At 52.0% G+C, this 23,298-nt stretch overlaps 1 protein-coding gene across 4 annotated transcripts in view; it reads right to left on the minus strand.

Annotated features, from left to right (window-relative positions):
• SSBP3 (single stranded DNA binding protein 3) overlaps positions 1-20,214 on the minus strand; it is a 166,418-nt gene extending 146,204 nt beyond the window's left edge. For 2 of the 4 annotated variants that reach the window (XM_082612388.1, XM_082612387.1), the window contains exons 1-4: positions 19,764-20,213; positions 18,674-18,746; positions 18,387-18,448; positions 15,741-15,825 (exon numbers count right to left, since the gene is read on the minus strand). In XM_082612388.1, coding sequence (XP_082468514.1) covers positions 15,741-15,825; positions 18,387-18,448; positions 18,674-18,746; positions 19,764-19,819 — 276 coding nt within the window. In that variant the 5' untranslated portion in view covers positions 19,820-20,213. Of the gene's footprint in view, positions 1-15,740; positions 15,826-18,386; positions 18,449-18,673; positions 18,747-19,763 lie in introns of all 4 variants that reach the window. The other 2 variants (XM_082612386.1, XM_082612389.1) reach the window with 2 other exon arrangements.
• Positions 20,215-23,298: the final 3,084 nt, after the last annotated feature.

Below are 23,298 nucleotides of genomic sequence, written 5' to 3' on the forward strand. Positions count from 1 at the left end.
CAGTCTCTCATTCAGGCATTCCAGAAATACTTACCGGGCATCTCCTAGGGCACTCTGCACAACTGCCGCAAAACAGTACTGCAAGTTGAGTGCAATCTCCATTTTACAGATGAGGACACTGAGGCTCAGAAGTAAAGCAACTGGCACAGGTCACACTGTGGTAAAGGACCAGGTAGGGATTTGAACCCAGGTGGCTCTACCCAGTTCTCTGCACCCTGGTTCCCAGCATCCCTGCCATATATCCATCAGACACAAAAAGCAAAATTGCTTCCTTTAAAAACAAAAAGAAAAAATGACTCATTCTAGATCACTAGCAGCTCTAATACTAAATCTTGAAAACTGGTGCTTGAAAAAGGCCATGTTAACTGGTGCTTCCAAAAAGGATCATGGAAAACCCAGCCAGCAGAAAGTCGAGCCTGTGCTTCAACACCGATGACACCATTCGTGTGGCTCCTGGACGCACAGGGTCTAGGGCGGCTTTCCCCAGGACAGGGAGGTTGCCCGAAGGGCTGCAAGGAGCTGGCAGCCCAGTGGCCGAGGTTAGCCTCTCGCTGCCCCCAGAACTTGGGGAAGGAGAAGCGAGGGCTGGGTGGCCTTCCTGTAGTGATCCCTAGACCTCCTCTGAGGCTTGAGGTTCTCCAATTAACGCGACCCACGGGCCTAGCACCTTACAGAGCAGACCATGTCGTGAACTCCCAGGAGCTGGGAGGTAGCGGCGGAGAAGGGAGGGACCCTCTGCAGATGAGGGGATCCAGGCTATACACTGGGGTCTGTGGCTGGGAGCAGCTCAGACCTCACTCCCAGTTCCGAGGCTGCTAACAACCCATATTCCAGCCTCGCAGCGGAGGCAACAACACAGCATCCCCCAGAAAAACAAAACAGGAAGAAGGACTTGCTCCATTTTAAAACTGGCCTACCCAATTCGTCCTCAACTCTCTGGCTGGCTTTCTGAACCTTGAAATCCATAAACAGGCCCTACTTTCTGATTCCATCTTCCTCCCCGGCAAAAAGCCCCTCTCCTCTCTGGCCTCTGTCTGTCCCCAACCACTACCTAACAGAATTCCCTTCCTGCCCGTCTGCTGGCATCCCTCCTCCCTCACCAGCCCCCAGCCCATTCCCGCCTGGACCCTCCACACCTGGGCACCTCCTGCCCCAGCTCTAAACTTGCCTCAGTTGTAAAGGAGAGCAGTAAGAACTTTCATTCCTCCTGCCCTCCCACTGGGTTGCTCAGCATATCAGAAAATACTTTATAAAAAGTCTGATGATGTCATTCACATGTGCTGGTGGTGTCTCTGCGGTCCCACTGTGCTTCATACACACAGTAGTGTCCTCACTGGATTCTGTCTCCTATTGCCTCTCGCCTCCAGGACGCTGGTCAGAAAACCCCCTTTAGGTGAGAGACTGGGAGAGACACTAAAAAGAACTCTAACTCAATGACTGAATTGCTTGAATGTGAAACCCAACTTCTCATTCAAAGCAAAAGCAAAGCTGCCAAACGCCGGGCCATCCTTCCTTCAAGAAAGGAAGGATTTCCAACTAACCCTTTCAACCAAATCCAATGTGGCCTCTTAACTAAAATCCCTCTACTCTACAGAAGGGCCTTCTCGGATTATTTTCCTTCAAAAAAACATAATTTACACATCGAGTGTCTTTACTTTCCAAACCATTCAAAATTAGGAAAAGGGGGGAGAAACACGTCTGTTTCTCTTTGAAACTGTCAAAATTAGCATTCAGTAATTAAAAATCACACCCTTTCTCTTAATAACCTAACCAGCATGATACAATCAGGTTGTGCCAACTCTTTAATCCAATTGACTAATTACAGATTTTAATTTAGTCAGTTACTGAACAACTGTTGACAATTTGTTTTCATTAGGGACAGAACAGAATAAATATTTAGGCTTCTAGTCACAGAGACTCCTGCGATCAGCTCTCCACCGTGACCCCAACTTCGGAGGGAGCTCTGGCTCCAACAGCACCCTGAAACTCAGGTAAGCGCATGGCTGGAAGCCACTTCTCAGCTCCACCCTGCGCCCGCACAAATCCTCCCCCGAGTCGCCCCTCTCAAGGCAAAATCCTGAAGTGTGAGCAGCGGCCTCCATCCCCAAAGTACAGGCAATTCCCAGATTCACACACGTCACTCAAGAAGGGGCAAACACTTAAACGCTGTGAAGAAAAATAAATTCAACGCTACATGTCACTGGCTTTTAAGCAACAAAATAAGTTAACAGTCAAAATAGGTTTATCTGCATTCATCTCACTGGGAAGCAAACTGTCACTAACATCTTTTTTTTTTTTTTAAAGACACACGTTTACGGGTTTCTACAGAAATGATTCAATTCTTTCTAAGAACATTTTTTTTTCCCCAAGGTTCCTCATCTCTCAAAGTCATCCTAAAGTTTATTAAAATAACGGTGTGGCTCCAAGACTAGGAATGGGGCCCTGGGTTCAAACTGTGCTCTGTTATTTAATGACTTCATAACCAAGGCTAATGACTTCACTTCTTGGAGCCTCAAGTTTACTCATCCAAGGACTGGGATAAAAACAGCCCCTGCCTTGTAGAGTTATAGGACTAGACGGCATGCCCATGCACAGCGCCTAGCCCAGGGTAAGTGTGCAATAAAGGCTGGTCACTGCTACATCAGAAATCGCTTCTGTATCCCTCCCTGTCCCCATGCTACAAATGGGGAAACTGAGGCCCAGAAAGAAGACAATGGCCAGTCAAAGGTTACAGCTAATAAGTGGGGAAGCTTGGTTGAGAAGAACGATTTCTGGACTCACAGTCCAGTCATCCATCTCCTCCACTGGATGCCAGCTCAGAACAGCAGGGAACATGGTACTTGAGTGTAGGGGTGGGGGCTATGGAGCATCCTCCAGAGGTGGGAGCTCTCCACCCAGGAGCTTACACCTGTGGTGTCCATTTTCCAACCCACATTTTCTCTCACAGGGAAGCCTTGCCTGAACTTTGGTAGATGACCTAAGAGCCAACTCTGACCTCTAACCCTCCTGACTCTCGGGGAGAAGGTGAGGCCCTTTCTTCCACCAGAGCCCAACTCTGGCCATTCTAGAACACAGCTAGAAGGAGCCACGTACACTGCTGGGTAGGTGGGGAAAGCACCGACGTTAAGTCAGAGGCTCCCAGCCTGAGGACTCCAGCCAGGTCTCTCAAAAACTTCACGGACTCTGGAGTCGGGCTGATTTTTTTTTTTTAATTCAACACCAAAATCAGGTCTACCTCAACTGAAATAAATCCCAAATGCCCAATTTTTTCTGAGCTGATGAAATGCTCTAATCAGCAACTCACAGCTCTTGTTTTTTCCTATGTCTTCAGTAAAATTAATGGTGACAATGTATATAATCTATTTGTAAATGAAATATTTTCAAGCATGGAGTCCACACGGGGTGGTAGGGGATTAATAAAAGGAAGCCTTAAAAGTGAAGAGATGGGGAAACTCTTCCTTAAGGTATATGGATGAGCCTGAAGCAAAATATCTCCTTCCTGGGTGAGGTCACTGAAAACCAGCCCAGCCCCTATGCCTCTGGGAAGCACAGCACTGATAAGGAACCACAAGACCCACAGACAGGGCTTCAGGTCATCTGCCCCCTTGGGACCGCTCCCACCTAGTCCTGCTACCTAGACCCACCAAGGCTGGGCAGTGGGTCACCAATTACTTAAGCAGCAAAGATGCCAAATCTGGTATTAATTCTTAGGGAAACAGCACGGTAGAGCAGTGCAGAACACTTTAGTTTAAGTACACCTTCAACATTCCTGAATCCCTCTATTGCCTCAGTTCCCTTTTCTACAAAATAGGAAAAAAAACCCAGAACTTAGGGACTTCCCTGGAGGTCCGGTGGTTAGGACTCTGTGCTTCCACTGCAGGGGACACAGGTTTGATCCCTGGTCGGGGAACTAAAATCCCTCATGCCACACAGCACGGCCAAAAACAATAAAAATAATAATTAAAAGGAAAAAAAAAAAAAAAAACAGAACTTGACCCATGGGGCTGCTTTGAAGACAACATGAGATAAAACCCAAAGCACTTAGAAAGGTGACTGACATACAGTTAGCACTCAATTATCGTTCGTTGTTATCAGTTCTTCCTTCATGAAATGGGAGGAATGTCCTGTCCCCTACCCAGCCTGAATAGGGTGAGACCGGAATAAGAACACTTTAAAAAAATAAAAACTTGGCACGTAGTAAGTGCTCAATAAACACCAGTTTCCTTCACTAGAGAGTCATCATTATAAACCACGATGCTGTAGTTTAGTAACTCATCCCTCACCAGGAAACTACCACCCCAACTCCCAGCGGCTCACTCCCCCTGGAAGATCTTTGCTCCCTCAAATCGGGTGAGGCCACAGGCAAACACGGTGATCCGTACCTGCTCTTTTCCCTTCCAGTTCCCTTTGACAAAGATGCTGCTAGCAAAATAATGCCGAAGAAAGTACGTGGCGACAGCCCACTAGATTTAAGTTCATTTTCCGTAGCTTGGGGTCAGAATCGACTGAAGCACTCCAGTGATCAGGTTTTCTGCGATGCCCTGTGCTGCACGTTAGCCCGCTGACGGAAAGTCACTGTGGTATTTAAAGTGGCAGCCATCACGACTAACTCAAATTGTATTGGCTTCCCCGATGCTGAAATGCTCTGCTGAAACCATCAATTGGCCAATTCAGAGATAACACCGTAGCTGAAATTCCCTGTCATGCTGTAAAGTCCCCTTTTGAAGTGGCTCCGCAGCCCGGAGACCCGCAGGGAAACCTGCGCCCAGAGCTGTGGCCAGAACCGCTCGTGTAACACCAGTGGGCACTGCCAAGAGGAAGGGCCTCCAGAGAGAGGATAACATTTTCTCCTGGAAGCCTTCTAAAAGACAGCAGAACAGAGCGGCCGCGTGCACACGCCCGGCACCAGGCCTGCCCACTGGGCCGTCTGCCCCCTCAGCACTGGCCGCACGGCCAAAGCCAAGGGAAGCCCACGACATCTCCCAAAGAAAGCTGCAAACTCCTACCGAATGGCACAGAGGCAGACCCAGACGCCAACCTCCCACGTGCAGGTTTTCTACAGTCAGTGGCTGCCACGGGGATCAGGGGCCCATCCAGTCACAGATTTGCTACCACTCTACCCCAAGCCTCAGTTTCCCCCTCTGTAAATTGAGAGGCTCTTTCTTGATATACGTTCTATGATTTGATGATTTGTTCACATATGAAATAAACCACAGTTTACAAACCATTCTTATATGCTCTCACCTGGCTTCAAAATAAATCTTGAGAGGCAAAAAAAAAACCAAGCCTTGTTTCACATCATTTGTTATCACAGAAAAACCAAGTCTCAGAGAGGCCAAATGACTTACCCAAGGCCACCTGAAAGAATCAGAACCTGAACCCCGGTTATCCAAGTCCAAATCCTCTCTGCTGTCCGTGGCACTGCCTTAGTCCCATCACCAACCAGCACAGGGCCATGCATGCAGCAGGCTCACAGGAATAACTGCCCACCAGCCACCTGCTATCCTGGGCCAGTGTGCAAAGCCACGCTCTGTCCATCCCAAGAACTCGCAAAGCTGCAGCCAGCATCCCGGGCAGCGGGGAAGGCTGCCACCCTAGAGCCTGTTCTCTCAAACAGCCTTTTGTGACTGGGAGAGAAGGATCAGAGGAAAGCCTCAGACGGGGGCCCCAGGGAGCAGCTGTGCTTCTTAAGGTCAGAGGACTGTAAAACAGAAGTGAAATGTCAGGCGCTTCACCCAAACACACAAAGAGCGGGGGACACAAAGCCCGCCTCGGAGCTGTGCAAACAGCTGTCACCAGGAGGGGACAGGGAATTTGGCAGGCTGGGCCAACCTGGGTCAGACAGGATGCCCTGAGACCTATTCTCAAGATTGTTGCTGCGACCAGAGCCTGAGCCCTGCAGATGTTCAGAAAACAACCACCACAAGGGGCTGGAGACCACCACCACTACCCCCCGCCACTGCCACCTCAACTGCAGACGGGCAGAGGGAGCTGCCACCCAGCAGAAACAAGCGACGAACTTCAAGTGGGAGCCACTGCTTGTTCAGCACTCAGCAAGCATCTGCTGGGCACCTCTCACAGGCTCCATGAACTAAGAATATGGCAGCAAAAACGAAAGGCAAAGGTCCCCAGGAACCACCAGGCACCACCTGGAAGCAAGGCAGGGAATCAATTCTCCCAAGAACCCTCAGAGGTGGGAATGACTCCCTCCTTATTACCCATCAGGAAACTGAGGTCAGCAATCGCTTGCCACTTGGCCAAAGTCACACAGCCTATAAGATCTAAGATTCAACTTCAGCCTTTTCTGGGTAAGCGGCTTTCAAAGTTTAGACTGAGACCCACAACAAGGCAAATTTTACATTGAAAACCCAGGGCACATGTTTACTTATAGGCACCCATAAGTTGCTGAAAACAGAAGTTTCCCGAAACAATGCTTATGTTTACTCTTTGCAATACAGTGTTTCTTGTTTTGTTTTGTTTTGATTTTTTTGGTTGCGCTGCTCTGCTCAGCATGCAGGATCTTAGTTCCCTGACCAGGGATCAAACCCGTGACCCCTGCAGTGGAAGTGCGGAGTCTTAACCACTGGACCGCCAGGGAAGCCCCAGAGTTTCTTTTTTTTTTGTAATTTCCAGTTCGTGAGCCACTAAGTTGATTTCACAAAGCAGTAACGGGTCACGACTCACAGTTACCATTCACCACTTGTCCATCTCCATTAAAACGCATATTTAACATACTTGATCCCTGGGCAGGGATCAAACCCTTCTCGCTTCTCAAGGCCCGGAGCCTAGCTCACCACCCTCAGGATTTACTCAAAACTCTGCAACAGGCCCCAGGAGCAGGGGCAGCAGAAAGCGGGTGGAGATAAGGGCTCCTGCCCTCAGGAGCTTTCAGTCTAGAAGAGGGAGAGGAAGAGATACAACCTTGACCCCCATCCCTCTACTTCCAGGCAGCAAATAGCAAATGAGTAAAAGTCACAGAGTTCCCGGGGGGGAAGACAGAAGAATAGGTGGGTGTTCCCCTGGGGGTGGTCCTGGCAGGCCTGGTAGAGGCAGCCACATTCCAGGTTGGCATCTGCTCTACAGCAGGGCTGGAGCAAAAAAACCATCTCAAGTACCAAGGAGAAACACCAGGGACGGGTCAGAGGGGCCTGGAGAAGTTCCAGATTCCCAGAGCAAGGGAAACAGCTACAAGAGTAGGGAACGGACACTGACTGAACACCACAGGCCGGTGCTGGCCAGGAGCGTCCACGCATCAGCACTTCATCCTCACGAGCAGCGGGGCTGGTTTGGAGGCTGCATGTATGAAGCCCACCCCCAGTCACTCGCGGCTGCTTGAAGAAGGTGGATTCAAACCCAGGGGTCCAGAGTGCTAATCAACCAACAGGTGGGTCACGTATCCCAGGAGCACACCTCTCACACCAGCATCGTTCTGCTGCTGTCCCCCCTTTCGGCCATCAGAAAGCCAAGACTCATACCAGGCCTGAAATGAGATAATAAGAATGAGAGCACAGGGGGTTCCCTGGTGGTCTACTGGTGAGGATTCAGTGCTCTCACTGCCGTGGCCCAGGTTCAATCCCTGGTCAGGGAACCGAGATCCTGCAAGTCGCGTGGCATGGACAAAATTAAAACAAACAAACAAAAAACAATAGCACACGTTTATGGCACTTATGCTGTACCAGACACAGTACGTATTGTGTGTGTGCACGTGTGTGCGTGTTTAATGTGTGTGTGCGTACATAAACTCATTTAATCCTTGTAACAACCTCATGAGACAGGTATACTTTATTAACCCCATTTTCCACCTGAGGAAACTGAAGCACAGAGAGATTAATTAAGGTGCCCAAGTTCACACAGCTTGTAAGTGCAGCAAGACAGCATAGGGCAAAGGAAAGAGTTATGGAATCTGATACGGTTTACAGGTTTGAGTCCTACTGATGACTTCAGGTGGGGCATCTTTCCCCTCTGGGCCTCAGGGTACCTCCTTGTAAGACATGACCTCCAATTCTACCACCTGCAACCCTGCTACCTACACATACTACATTAAATACCCTTCCCAGCCACCACAGGGGAATGGGGCTGTTTACCTACTCCCACAACCAGTCGTGATGCTCTGCATCCTGGGCTCTCCAAAGAGAAGGCTTTTTAAGCACACGAGCGCATCCTGGGCGGCATCTGTCTCATCCACTGGACACGGAGCAGAGCGGGCACTCAGTAACTGGACTGAATCAACACCTCAAAACTTAACAGTGGGGGCTTCCCTGGTGGCGCAGTGGTTGAGAGTCCGCCTGCTGATGCAGGGGACATGGGTTCGTGCCCCGGTCCGGGAAGATCCCACATGCCACGGAGTGGCTGGGCCCGTGAGCCAGGGCCGCTGAGACTGCGTGTGCGGAGCATGTGCTCCACAACGAGAGAGGCCACAGCAGTGAGAGGCCCGCGTACCGCAAAAAAAAAAAAAAAAAAGAAAAAAAACTTAACAGTGTCTTCTGCTCCTGGTCTGGGGGCCAGCTGACCAAGGCCTTGGGCACCCAGAACCAGCTTCCCGTGGACCTGCAATGGCTGACACACCCCTTCCTCACCTTCTCCTTAAGGGCCCTTTTAGGGACTCCTCACTCAATCCAAAGGTCAAGTGAGGCCCGAGGCCGCCCAGGGCAACGTATGTACCAAAGAGGGCTTCCCTGGTGGCGCAGTGGTTGAGAGTCCACTTGCCGATGCAGGGGACACGGGTTCGTGCCCCGGTCCAGGAGGATCCCACGTGCCGCGGAGCGGCTGGGCCCGTGAGCCATGGCCGCTGAGCCTGCGCATCTGGAGCCTGTGCTCCACAACGGGAGAGGCCACAGCGGTGAGAGGCCCACGTACCGCAAAACAAACAAAAAAAAAGAGGACAAAGACAAGACCCCCAACTGCGGGGCTTTCGAGGCTGGTCATCCCTGCAAACACTGACACAGCACTGCCCTGCACAGGTAACCTTCCCTGGACAGTTTTCCATGCCTTTCTCACAGTTACCCCCACAGTGGGCTGAGCAAGTACGACCCTTGTGCCCACCTTACAGTCAAGAGAACAGACCTTGAAAAGTGGCGGCCCCCCGCAGCTGACAAGGGGTGTGAAGCCGAAATCTGCATCTAGGTTTCTGCACGTGCCAAGCTGCAAGCTCTTCCCATTCAGCAACGCGGCAGCCACACACGGGAGTGGGACAGGACCACTCTGTCCGACACAGATAAGGGGCACAGACGTCACAGGGGAGCATTTATCAGTGCCAGCCTATGCCAGGACCGCCTGCCCTGTCCCTGGCAGGGGTCTGGGGGGTGGGGAGACAAGACACTGGTATTTGGGGGAGGACTCCATGACACATCAGAGGAGCCCAGGCACCGGAGGGCATCATCAGGAAATTAATGTATCCAGTTCCCTAGGGTCAACTTGCTCTTCCAGAAAAACATGCTGTTATCTCCATCATATTAAAAGGTTCTGGGGGAAACTTTGGGGATATAAAAAGAAAGGAGGGCTTCCCTGAGAGTCCGCCTGCCGATGCAGGGGACATGGGTTTGTGCCCTGGTCCAGGAAGACCCCACATGCCGCGGAGAGGCTGGGCCCATGAGCCATGGCCACTGAGCCTGCGCGTGCAGAGCCTGTGCTCCGCAATGGGAGAGGCCACAACAGTAAGAGGCCCGCGTACCGCAAAAAAAAAAAAAGAAAGGAAACAAACTCACCAAGCACTGGCCACAGAGAGACAACCATTTTATATATATAATCCTACTTAACCCTCACAACAAACCCATAAAGGATTCACCATTTCCCCATTTTACAGATGGCGAAACCAAGGCTCCAAAAGTCCACGCTGCCAGGAAATGACAGAGCAGGAACTGGAACTCAGGTGTGCATCCCAGCCACCAGTCAGAACCCAAACCCTTCAAAATCCAGAGGATTCAGGGCCCAAGGGGGCGGGGGGGAAAGCATAACATGGGAGAGAAACATTCCTAAAACTCATCTTGCCAAGGCTACAAAAAACCCCATTACCCTGGCGAATCAAAAACAAACAATCATCATTGTCTATTTGCTGTAAGCCCCCAGCAACATGTATTAAAGAAGTTTATGTGAATCGTCTAATGCACTTGTGCCGTGGTCAGAATTATTACCAAGCTAAAAAAGATTAATTTTTCTAAATACTCTAAACCCCAGACACTATTATAAAGGCTACAGCTAGTATAACATTTCTGTTATCTTGGCTGACAGGCCCTCAAGCACACACACCTCCCCTCCACCGCTCCCTCTTAAGCTCACACACACACACTCACCCACAGAGGCGGGAAGGTCAAGAGAAGGGGCGAGGAGGCTCTGGCCCGAGGTCCCCGCTACAGAAGCAGCTTGCCTTGGAAAATCGAGCTGGGTGTCTCCCGGCTCACTCAGAGCGGTGAATGGCACACAGCTAACTCTTGGTCCAAGTCTGCAAAGGCTTAGCTAACAAAGATGGCATTATGCACAGACTGGAGCGCACGGCTGGTCTTGGAGTTCAAATGAAGTGACCACTGCCAAAAACTTTGTTTGGGTCCCCCCTGCTCCCCCCGCCCCACCTCCCGCCTTGAAATAAAGGGCAAGGATTTGCAATTTGGGGTCTTGCCGCCACTTGAAACCCATTAAGATGGCCACACTGCCCGGGTTCTGGCAAAAAGCAATTCCAGTTACTCATTTAGTGTTTAATTAGCTACCGATAGAGGAGGCTGGCAGCCTCTGGGGTTAAGAGGAGCTGCAGCAAACAGGGTGGGAGCCCGAAGAAAGGCCACAACACACAGTCTGAGCTCCAATGGTGGGGGGGGAAGCAACCGTGTGTATGTTTTGTTTTTATAATCTGCCACACAAGGTGCCAAGGGTCAGAGCCAAAGGCAACGCCGTGAACTTGCCAGGACCTCTGGGCAGATAGCTAGAGCAGCTTATCGCGGGGGAGAGCACGCCCCCAGCTCCTCAGAGCCCAGCTGCGGCCTTCTCCCGCTCCTGCCCATGCTGCCACCCTCTCACACCCCTGCCCCCAAAGGGTTCTGGCAGGCAGGGACGCTCCCCGCCTGGAAGGAACCTTAGCTCGGCACATCCAAGGAGAGCCCTCTCAAATATCACTTTGCTATTTCAAACCCACCAAGGACGCTGGACCCCTGCCACAGAGCCACAAATACCTCAGCTCCCATCCACGCCCAGGACTCTGGGGCGCTTTCCGACTTTACCCAACCTGCCTGGAGACACAGGCTCACAGCTGGGAGTGGAGGGGAGTCAGCTGAGTCCTGCTGGGGGGAGCACAGGGCTAAGAGAGCCAGCCCCACTGAGGCTGACCTGAAAGGGACCGCAGGTCTTCAGAGCAGGGAAAGTGAGGCCCACGACTCGCCAAGGTCATGGGACTCCACATCCACTTGGCACCCCACATTCTTCACTGGGGATCACAGAGGGGACAGCAGCCATGAACCTCCTGAAATCATGTACAAAGTCTCCCCAGTGGGGATACATGCGTTTTCTGGAAGGAAAGGCCATAGCTTTTATCACATTTTCCCTGCCAAAAGAGCCACCACACCATAACAAACTCCCTTCTCGGAGGCCAGGTCCCACCTCTGCCAGTGACTCTGCAATTTACCTCTCAGGGGCTTTAGTTTAATTCTCTGCTAAATTTATTTCTTCAGTGACCATACATGGGCACACTTTGGGTCAAATGATAGTATCTTCCCTCTGTTTTGCAGAAGTTCTGTATCAAATGAGGGTTGTCAAAAGCTCAGAGGTGGAATTTGAAAGTGTGGGGTCTAGTCCCAGCTCTGCCACCTCCTGGCTACATGCCCTCAGACAAGCCACCTAAACTCTAGGCCTCAGTTTCTTCATCTGTAAAATGGGAGTGAGATTAAATAATAAAACCTGACCAACAGGCAGCTGTGAAGCCAAACCACAACCATGTACTGAAAAAGCGTTTTGAAAAGTACAGCAATGTGAGGGTCACTGCTCTCCAGCACCTTCAACTCAAAGGCACTGAGCTAGTAGGCGGGACTGTCCACTCCACAAAAGGCCAGGACCAGACAGACATTGGCATCTAAGAGAATCCGAGCGGACCCAAGGGCTTCACCAGAGAACCTCTGCTCTGGCCGGAGGGGAACAGCAAGGAAACCACAGGCAGGGTCCCTGCGAGCCTCTTCCTATGGCCTCTGGGCAGCAGCAAGGAAACCACAGGCAGGGTCCCTGAGAGCCTCTTCCCATGGCCTCTGGCCTCTTCTGACTTCAGGTAAACCAATTTCTCAGAAAAGTACATTCTGGGTACCAAACCCTGCATCACTCTTCATTACGTGTGGTCAACATCAGGGTGCTCTGGCTTATACACAATAAGCCAAGCAAACTGAAGTTTCCAGGTGTGTGGAGGAAAATAGACTGTGACTCAAATAAAAACTCACCAATTCAGAGAAAATTTAAACCCCCTCTCCCTCTGCTGAGTCACCTGGTTCATTCCCGGCCCTGTGGCCTGGCTTGGACTGACCCACCACCAGGAAGGGGAGACCACTGGCCAGGAACACAAATTCACTTCTCTAGGAGAGCTGAGACCAGGATCTTCCCAGATGAGGACCTTCCCAGCCCCACAGGAGTCCCTCCTCACCCATGCCCCACACACACTCACTACTCACTACCCACTAAGGCCCAGGCGGGTATATCTGAGCTGCACGGACAAACCATGAGAATCTCTGAAACTCCTTGATTGAAAACAGAAGGCCAGTTACCGCATGCTCTTATTTACACTCCGCTTTATCTTCTAAAAAGGATTTAAGGTAACTAGTCAACCCACATTAAAATCACCTGGCTCAAGATGACCCAGCAAAAACGAGTCACTAAAAGAACATCTTCCAATATTCTACTGGCTATCCAAATTACCAAAATGCCCAAAAATGAGTATTTTTTCTTACCCATAGCTCCTTAATACCTTCATTCATTTAGCATGCGTGCCTACTATGTTCAAGGTATTGTGGGAGCTACAGAAATGAATAGCTCTTAGACGAATGGTCTCTGGCATGGAAAAAATGAATAAGCTGTGGTTAGAAAGACAAACCTGAATGAGAAGTTAGCAGGAATAGGTGCAAACGGGTGACATTTGCCATGGACCTGTGCAGCCAAGTCTCGGCAGTGTTAGGAACACAGATTCTGGAGTCAGTTATGACCTGAGTTTGGATCCTAATTCTTACAACTATGATAACCTCTCTGTGCCTCAGTTTCTTCATCTGCAAAATGGAGTTAGCAACATGTCTTCTCTCCCAGGGCCACTGGCAGCTTGAAATGAGAGCCTGAAGCTAAAGTGCCCAGCACAGGGGCCCAGCACATGGAAAGCCACCAACAAAGGCTTTGTACAGGTGGTTTGTATAGACACTGAGATGAAGGAGTGATCAGGGTGTGCAGCAAACTATCACCAAAGTCCTCCACAAAGAAGCTGAAAAGTGGACAGGACGTGACGGATAAGAGAGGCATTCACCCCAGACAAAAGGAAGGGAATCCAAAAAGAGGCTTCAGCAATAACTCTAGCAAGAAAGATAAGGGTGAACAAGATAGTAGCCATGAGAATGGAGAGAACACACGAAAATTTGAGGAGGACAAAGAGAAAAAGAGGGTTCCTTTTCTTCATTTTCTTAAATATTTTTTCATTTTCCCATTGCTTCTCCTTCACCCCTGCAACTCAATACCCACCCCCCTTAACTCCTTCACAATAGAGACGTTCCCTCCCCATCCCCATTCATCACTCCATCCCTCCTTTCACATGACCTGACTCTCAGGCCACATGACACCAAGTGGATCCCAATCCAGGAGAAAGGGTTTTGATCCCAAGATCTGTGAATCCTGGGCCTCAGTCACTGTGATTTCAGCTCTTGGTAGCTTCTTCTAAATGTCTACACCAACCTCAGCAATCTCTACACAATTCTGCTGCCCTTCCTCAGCAAATCACTGAAAGAAAACCCATGTAAACGTTCACTACCACCATACTGTTCCAAGATGGCGGACCAAACCACAAATTGCCAAAGAGAGTCTCACGTCATGTACTAGAGAGCCAAACTTAGTTAAAAATTATTAACTTCTCTGAAAGATAGCACAGACATCCTATATCAAGAGAGTGACTGGAAATAGGTACGTCCCCCACCCCACTCTAAAATGAAACCATTTTGCATAGCTGTCAAATACAGGCCACACAGGAATTGGCCATCCACAGGTTAAAACACACACACACACACACACACACACACACACACACGATTTTTTCTAGGTAGAAAAGTCAAATTCACCAACTATTTTTATACGGCTAATGTAACTCAGCCTCTACGCCAGGAAACCCTGTGATCATCACCACCGATTTTCCCAGAAGAACCACATCACAAGTGAACCAGCCCTCTCACCTTGTACTACTAAAACTTCACCAGGCCATAAGAACCATTCAGCAGCTTCTCTTTTTCAACCCTGGAGAGGGCACAAGAACTGGTCAATTTCCTCAGCATTCCACTCCAAGGGTATTAACCTTACAGTCATAGCAAAATTTCATCGCACTGAATATTCTCAAAACCAGGGAGCCCCCAGGGGAGTCTCTAAGTCCTCATATTACAAGGAGAAATTTTCACCAGAAAGATACTTGTGGCATGGGATCTGACCACTTGTGAAACTCAACCAAATGGGTTCTGGTCTCCCAGGCCAGTTTCAAACTGCATGCAGGGGATGCAGATGGCCTGGCCAAGTGGGTGGGCTCTGATGACATTCAAAAAACCAACTTCCATGCCCTAGAGCTTTGGGACCATTTCTTCCTACCTCATGCAGAAGTGCAAAATCCAATAAATCACCTCTTAAGTGCACATGTGTGTGCACACATACAGGCGCACACACACACTTAACCTTCTACAAGACCAACAGGAAGCAAAGGAGGCTGGGAAGATCTTCAGACACTTCCCCTTCCATCCCCCCCAGAATATCCTAACCTGTTTCATCTGATCATAAGTCTGACTCCACCCCAACTATAGTCCAATTTTTTTTTTAAGGGGACCTTGGTGGGATATGGACATGTGGCAGACATCTCTCTTATAAGCATTTCATAAATCTTAAGAAACTCATCCAGGGAGAATGAATGATAGAGTAGAAAGCACTACAATGTGATGAAACTATCTTCACAAGAACATTTTCAACACAGGTTTATGGACCAGCCAAGGACCTCAAAGTACACACTGTCTTAATGGACAACACAAGCCCCCTGCCATAAACACACACACACACCCCCCTCCAAAAACATAATTTGGAAGATTGCTCCCTAGAAAGTAACCTAAGAATCTATTTCACCAAATTCTCACTCAAACACACCTTCTACTCCAAAACACAAGTTTCATATTTACTTTTTATTTTTCTTGGTTGTGGTCAACTTCTTCATAAACCAGCACCAAAGAAGCTCAGCCCCACCATCCTCCCAGGGGACTGCCCAAACAGAACATAAACCCCACATAGTTGAGCCCCGCATAACACCATTTAATTCTCCAGATAGGTATCTACACTCTTCTGCATAATTATAACATTATGAAATACCATTCACCAAGTTAGACCGCTGCTGGAGGAGAGTACGGGGCGAGGGCAGCAGGGAGGTGGGCAGGACAAAAAGAAAGGCAAGGAGAAAACAAAGACCACTGCCAGTTGGCTGTGTATTTGCTTTTGGTACTAAAGAAGTTCAAGTTATCCAACCCTGCAATTATCGCCAGGATTAAAAATTTGTTACTCACGTAATCATGAAAGGCTTTTGCTTCACTTGAATGTTCACAAGTGTCTCGCCTTTCAGGAGCTGCACAGTAAAGGTCCCAAAATACGCTGCAAGTTGAAAAATAAAATGAGATCAGGTTACTAATTATTACTTGTGTGCCCAACAGCAAGTGTACAATGCACGGTGCTAACAGCACCACGTCTCCCCAAGGCTCAATCCCACCTTCCCGGCCTTCACTGGGCACACTCAGCCTAACAACAAAATGGACCCAACCTCTCTGACAGCCTGGCATTTGTAATAAGAGTAACAGCTCTCATCCATCAGACACCTACTATGTGCTGGATGCCTCATGCCCATGACCCTGCTTGTAACTACCACAGCGCTGTAAGGTAGGTGATTTTATCCCCACATTATACATGGGGCAACTGAAGCTCAAGCAGGTTCGGGTAACCCACCCACCGATGCCCAGATGGGACAGACAGGAATCTGGATGAGAATCCACGCCTGTCTCATCTGTGCTCCTGTTACCACCCCCCACCTCCACCCAAAATGGCTGCACTTCATAAAAAGGTTAAATTGTCAAAGTCAGGACTATGACTCATATGCACAGCAAACTGGGTGACTCTGGCGATAAAGGGAATCTACAGGTTGTTCATCCCAGAGCCCACACCCCCATCTCCTGCCAGCCCACCCGACTCTCAACCAGGCCCTCCCCCAAGGTGTTCTCATACAGAAACCATTCCTCCCCTGCCCACCAAAGAACATGTATCAATTAGCCAAAGGTTATGTTATGGATAACCAAGTATCTCGTTCTTTCACGTTGAAATAGGGCCCTCCTCAGACAACCACCTGTCCAGCAAAAGGAAGGGGGCGGATTTCCCTGCCTAACCCCGCTCCATGATTCTTGTATGGTCACCCCAACACTTTGCATTGTGTGAAAACAGACATACAAATCCTCTGTCAACCAGTAAAACCCTATACAAACACAGGGTAGTCACTGGTATCAACAAGGGGCCTTAGAAACCCTCTCCAGGTCGGGAGCCCAAGGCCCAGGGATAGGAACCCGCTTGAAGGGTAAAACGTGCACCAGAGCGGAAGTCTGACTACCAGACCAGTGCTCCTGTCACCATCACAAACAGCCAGCTCTGCCAGTCACCTGACAAGCACCTCACTCCAGGTGCGTGAAGAACGCAGCCTGGCCCTCTTCAGATCAGCTCCACCACTTCCTGCCACCCCAAAAGCCACGTTCGGTGTCAAATCACAGAGCCACCACTGCCTGAGCCCAGCACGACACACTCTTAGTTCCCGGAGCTGAGATAAGGCTGGAGAAGTTGCCGGGGATTAAGGATAGAACAGGATAATCGGGGACTTCTGCTGACTGCAGAGGGAGGCTCGAGAACATTTCTTTCTGTGCTCTGAGGCTGCACACATCTGACTAACTTCCTCCACACACTAAAGATTTCTAACACTACAAACTCCCCAGTCCCTTCTGAGTAACTTTTACTCAAAAGCCTAAATTTCTGCAAAATCCACGGTGGACAGACCCGCCAGCTCCAACCCCACACTCCTCTCCAAAAGCTGCCCCAGAAAACCTACCACCCACTCCTACAGACAGAATCCTTACACCGAATGCCTCCAACTCCGCAGTTCCAAGGTTGGCAAAAGCAATTAAAACCTCATTTTCTCCGTGCAAGTTAGAACAGACACTTCATCCCCATGCATTTCAAAGACACTTGAAACAGTTACCCCAGCGAGCTGGCGGTCAGGTAAACGCGCTAAGATCCCAAGACAGGGCACTCCGTTTTCCTGAACTTCACCCAAATATCAAAAGCCACTCTGCTCTCTTTTCCTTTTGAAAAGGATGTCAAAGACTCCACCAATCGGTCCCACAAAACACCCAAGTCTTACACTCACAGCAACTCCTTCCCGCTGACCCTAAGCCTCCCTCCTGCGGGCTGCAAACCCGGGAGCAGACCGGCGGTGGTCCCACCCGGACAGGGCCCAGGGGCCTGGGAGAGGGTCACAGACAAGAGAGAGCCCCCATCTACCAACTACAGGCACTCTGCCAGATTCTCAGTAAAACGAAACTTGGTGGTTTTAGGGATACTTAGAGCAGTGGGGGGAGGGGAGGAGGTCCAGTCGGTCTGAATCAGTATATTTAAAGGAAGTGGCAGCCCCTTCTTGCTCTTTCTCAGGGTGCCTGGAAAAGGTCCCCATGGATTTCTCTCTCAAGGTTTTGAGCTCACAGAAGAAAAAGGAAGGGGCAGGCCAGTTGTAAAACAGACCTGGTGCCCCTCCACCCACCCCACCCCCACTCCCTCTAATTAAAGCAACGTGCAGAATTGACAAAAACCCATGCAGGTTTTTTTCTCAAGCCCATGCCCAGCGCCTCAGAGTGAGATGTAAAAGTACGGAGTTTCTATGCAAACACCAGGCACGATTAGTAGGGTTTTCAACAGTGGGCAAAGAGGAGGCAGAAACTTAGGCACCGACCTCGTCTGCCCTTTTCCTCCTTTGCCAGTCCTGAGGGACCCACGGCACCCTGCTCTATGCAACGCTGGGGACTAAGGCATGGAGGGACCCGCTCCAGACCTCGCATCTTTGTTCACTTGAAGCCGGGGGCTCAGAACAAAACAAACACACACACAAAACTATCACACAAACTTACCACCACCACGAGTGCAAAAACCCAGGCGGCTCTCCCAACGTGATGTTTTTTTCCCATCGAATCTAGAAAGGAGAGAGCAGAGACAGCTTAGAGGAGCAGAGAGAAGAGGTGGGCTAGGGGCTTCCCAGAGTCAAAAGGCTGTGAAGACCAACTAACAATAAATGCCAAAAGGTGATAAAAATTCAAAATGGTGGCCACAGTGGCTGCTCCAGAAAACAAAGGCTTTAAGAATAGTGAGGAGGAGGAGGAGTGTCAAGAAATTGGATGATGGGGGGAGTTCCACTCACCTCCGACAAGAAGGTCTGTGCAGATTTCTGTGCTCCTACGTGCAGTAAATATTCGTAGACGTATAAAGCTAACCTGGAAAGTGGGTAGCGGGCAGAGAGAGAGAGAGGGAACGCGTCAGACCACACCGGGCGCTCGCTCCTGGACCTTGCCAGTTGGCCTCCAAGCCTGTCCTCCAAGCCTGTCCGTGCTGTCCCATTGTGGCCCCGACCAGAGGTGAGCAGCTAGCTCGGTCCTGCCTGGGGCCACGGGTATGAGCAGTTAGGGGGTGGGTACGAGGAAACGCGTTTACTTCAAGCCGCGAGGGCTGGAAAGCAGCCCCCGAACTTGAACTTCCAAGTAGCGTCGGGACCAAACCCACCTAGGTCTCTCAAACTCGCAAGCCACCCAACCCCCGAGCCTCGCTCCTTTTCCCAATCCACTCCTTGCCACCGACCCACCCTCTCCCCACGTTTGAGAGTCCGGGGAGACTCAGTCCTGGACTCTGGAGTGCTCCGCGAGCTCTGGAGAGGGCAGCAAAGCGCCGCCCTCACCACCTCCCCCCAAAACAACTGTCCCCCAAGCCTAGGGTCAAGCCGGCGCCGCCGTCCCTGCCCAGCCCGGCGCCCCGGAGGGCGCGGGGCCGGCGGCGAGGCCAAGGGCAGGGAAGGGAGAGCGCTCCCGGCCGAACAAAGCCCCCGGCACGCACTCCTCACGCCGCGGGCGGACAAAAGGAGCCTTCGGGGCTGCAGAAGCCACGCGCCCCCTGCCCGCGCCCGGTGGGCAAAGTGCCGTCACCGCGGCGAGCGCCCCGGCTGGAGCGAGCGCCCAGGCTCGCTCGCGGGACCTCGTCCATCCCTCACCGCGGGCCCCCGCGCCCGGCACGCCCCAAGGCCACCAAGTGCCCCCTCCCCCGGCGGCGCCCCCAGACGCCCCAACCTCCGCCGCCTCCCAACAATGGGCTCTCCCACGCCGCCCGCCGCGGCCTCGGGAAGGGGCCAAGCAGGCGGCGCCGGGGCCCGGGACTCAGCAGCCCCCGCCCGCCCACCTGCCTCCCACCACCCGCCCGCAGCCCGGCAGCGGCGCGGCCGCCACTTGGAAAATAGGGCTTACTTTTCCCGAGCCTGCCCGTCCGAGGGCACCGCCGAGCCTTTGCCTTTGGCAAACATGGTTTGCAGAGAAGAGGGCGCCGAGCCTCGCCGCCGCCGCCGCCGCTACCGCTCCGGCTGCTCCCGAGCTGCCCCCTCGCTCCCGGCCCCCTCCCCGGCGTTCGCTCGCTCGCTCGCTCGCGCTCTCCTCGCCGCGCTCCCCTCCCTCCCCCCCAGGCGCTGGCTCCGCGCTCTTTCCAGCTGTCAAAGCGTCAGCCCCGGCCGCGGCCCCATCGCCCTGGAACTCCTCCCGCGCCGGCTCGGCCTGGGGTGCCGGTGCCACCGCCGCCGCCGCTCTCCCGCCGGCCCGGCTGCCCACTGGCTCGCTCGCGCGCCGGCCCGGCTCAGCCTGCTTCTCCCTCAGCGCCTCCGGCACCGCCGCCGCCGCCGCCGCTGGTCTACTTGGAGCTCAACCGAACGTGGCTACCCGGGCGAGGGAGCAAGGCGGGCGTCAACGTCCCGTGATTGATAGGCACCTCGGCCAATCGACGTGATGGGGCGGGGCCGGGCGGCCCGGGAGGGACGCCCTGTCAGCGCCCGACCGCGGCAGTCCCCGCTGCGGCCGCCACCGAGGAGCCGCTATTCCTGCTCCTGCGGGCCAACGGGGTGGGGGGCGGGAGGGAAGGGGGGGGCCGGGTGTGCGAGCCTCTGTTTTCTCTAGATGTGGGGAGGGGACACGAATCGGGACAGGGGAGCTCTAGTCCCCCGGCCCCCGCGAGAAGAGGGTCCGACGGGCGCTCTCCGCGGCGTGGACCGCTGGGGAGTGGGGGGGGGCGCTGCGGCGTAGTCGGAGGGGAAGGGGCGCGGACCCCTGAGCGGAGCACCGCCGGCTCCCCCCTGCCACGTCCCTTTCCCTTATCTGCCCCTCACCTCCCCCAGCCTCAGCCCTACGCCGGCCCAGCCCTTATCTCCCCCTCCCCCTCGCTTGCCCTCCCCTTGGGCTCCGACCTCGGCCCCCTCCCCAGACTCCCACCCGTTCCCCCCTTGGCCGCCCCGCCCCCGATCCTCCCTCTCGCCCAGTCTGGCTTCGGAGCGCCGGGCCCGGGGCTCCACGCTGAGAACTGGGCGGCTCGAGCCGGCGCCGAGGCGCGAGGCTGCTCCTTTACTAGATCATTAAAATACTTTGGAAAACCCCAAAGTGGAGTCGCGCGAAAATGGCCCTTGGACTGCTTTGGGGAGCCTGGGGGAAGGGACTGAGGACTTTGGCTAAGAGAACGGAGAGTGATTGCTCCCAAATTTCCAAGGTCTGCCCGCCCTAGCAAGTTAGCCCCTCGGCTTCTCCACGAGAGATGGTGCCATTCCGGGGTAGGGGGGCGTCACCTGGGCGCCCCGCTACGCGGAATGCGCGCCACAGAAATCTGCGAACTTCAAATAAATGGAGCTAAATTGGGGAGCGGGGGACGAGAGTCAGGCGTGGGGGGAGGGGAAGCTTCCATTGTCAGTGACCCAGGTGTACAATGGGAAATTGAGGGGGGGGGCTGGCAGAGTGACCCAGCTATTTGCTGCTGACTCCTTTCTGCCCACGGCGAGAACCCGAAGACACACTGAGTGTCCCTCACTAGAGACTCTTTAAGACGAGAAACCAACCAAACGGGAAGACTCCCCCATTTTCAGACTGTTTTTAGAGCGCGGTTCTCTTTAAATGTGATAAAACACTGTCGGCACTGTCTCTTTAAAAGAGTCAAGCAGAAAAAGCTGTGTAAGCGCTGATTGGCTGCCTGTTTGGATACATCTTTAGGGGAGCCTTGAAACTGTTAGCCTAGGTTGATTTTTTTTTTTTTTTAACAGCGCTGTTCCAATAAACAAGTAACGCCCCTCCCCCTAACATGCCTCGCACCAAACAATTAAAGGATAGGTCAGTGTCCTGGGGAAACACGTTTCAAGTAGGAAAACTCAGAACTAGATTCAACAAAATCAAGTATAATTCACTACCATTAAACTTTGCTTATTTTGATTTGTCGAAGAGAGAAAAAGGGGCTTTAAAAAGAAATGCCCCGCAGCAAACGGATCTGCATTGGTTCAGGAAGGAGACTCTGGGTGCATTTTTGGAATAATGTTCTGCTCAGTGTAGCAGCCTCCCTAAATTAGAATATAGCCAGGCCCTACCAACGCTTCTGGACGCGCTGTGTTCTCTGTTGGGACCTAGCGCTGGAAGGGGAAGGGGGCAGAAAAAGGAAAACTGAACCCTAGTCTCTGGCTGGCTGTGCTAGCTCCCAGTTTAAAGGTTGTTTTGTGAATGAGAGAAGCATGGAGGTTGGGAGGGAGTTGAAATACAACGATAGGGGAGAGAAGGAAATAATTACAGTTATTTTTCCCCCAGGCGGTTTAATTTAATAGGGCTAACTTAAGGTACCTTAGAGCCCACACTAATTAAATTGGCCTGCTCATACCCTTCCCCTGGACTTCTGTTTTTGATGGGCTAGGAATGGCCAGGAATGGCTTGTCAACAGCCTGACTCACAAGAAGCCTGACTCATCTTGGGTCTGCAAGGCCCACAAATTATGAGTGTCGTGAGTGTGGGTTAGGTCCCAGCTCAAGGAAAACACTGCCCTTCTCTGGCCCTACTGCATCACAGCTCGACCAAGTTGGCCATGCTGTGTCAGAGTTAGGGCTGCAACACAGGTATATCTGTTTGTGCATCATTTTCCTCACCTGTCAAATGGGAAGGGGGATCTTTAATATCTCTTGAGAGTCTGATGTTCTATGATGCTAAGATTTCCTTTCTATAGTTTTCTTTCCCCACACCCCACCCTGAAAAAAGGACGAGCACCTCCTTTCAGAGCAGGTGTGGCATGCATTTGGGGAACTTGTGCCAGGCTCTCTGTCCTTGTGGTCTTCCCTTTGCTGGGGCTTGACACAGAATGTTGGTAGGTTCATGGTGGACCTAAAAGAGATAGTGGGAGGGCCCAGGCAGAGCGAGAAGGGAGGGTGCCATAACCTCCCAGCCTGCTGGAGAGAGGGGAGCTGATGGGTTCCCAGGAAGTAGGACCACTGAGCAGCCCCAACTAGGTGTGCAGTTGATAGCACAGTGATCCAAAATGCGGTCAGATCAGAAGCAAACACCCTACCCCAGAATGGCACTTTCTCTGGAGAAGCCAAAGGACTCACTTGATAGGCAGGCAGACCTGGGAAATTTGGGCGCAATCACTCTCTCTTCACTTACCCCAAGTCCCCCATCCATTCCCCCAGGCTATCTTTCCCCACTGGACCCCCCCAATTCCCACCTTCCCCACCCCACCCCACATCTTCTGGCCCGGAGTGCCTCCCACCCCAGCCCCCTCCTTTGCTCATTCTTTAAGGCTTGCATCCTCTCCAATGCCTCCTCCATAAAAACCTCCGGGCTTTTCACTCCTGGAGTAAAACCCATCCCTCTAACCCTCTGCTTGGTCTCATTTTGCTTGAACCTCCAGAATAGCTCTCCATTCATTCTGCCCATTGTTGTGGCCATTTGTTTACTGTCTGTCTCCCCAGCCAGAGGTGGTTGGGGGCTGGGAGGGCAG

Source organism: Mesoplodon mirus (genome assembly GCF_964341445.2).
Source record: "Mesoplodon mirus genome assembly, chromosome: 3".
In the NCBI taxonomy this organism is placed as follows: domain Eukaryota; kingdom Metazoa; phylum Chordata; class Mammalia; order Artiodactyla; family Ziphiidae; genus Mesoplodon; species Mesoplodon mirus.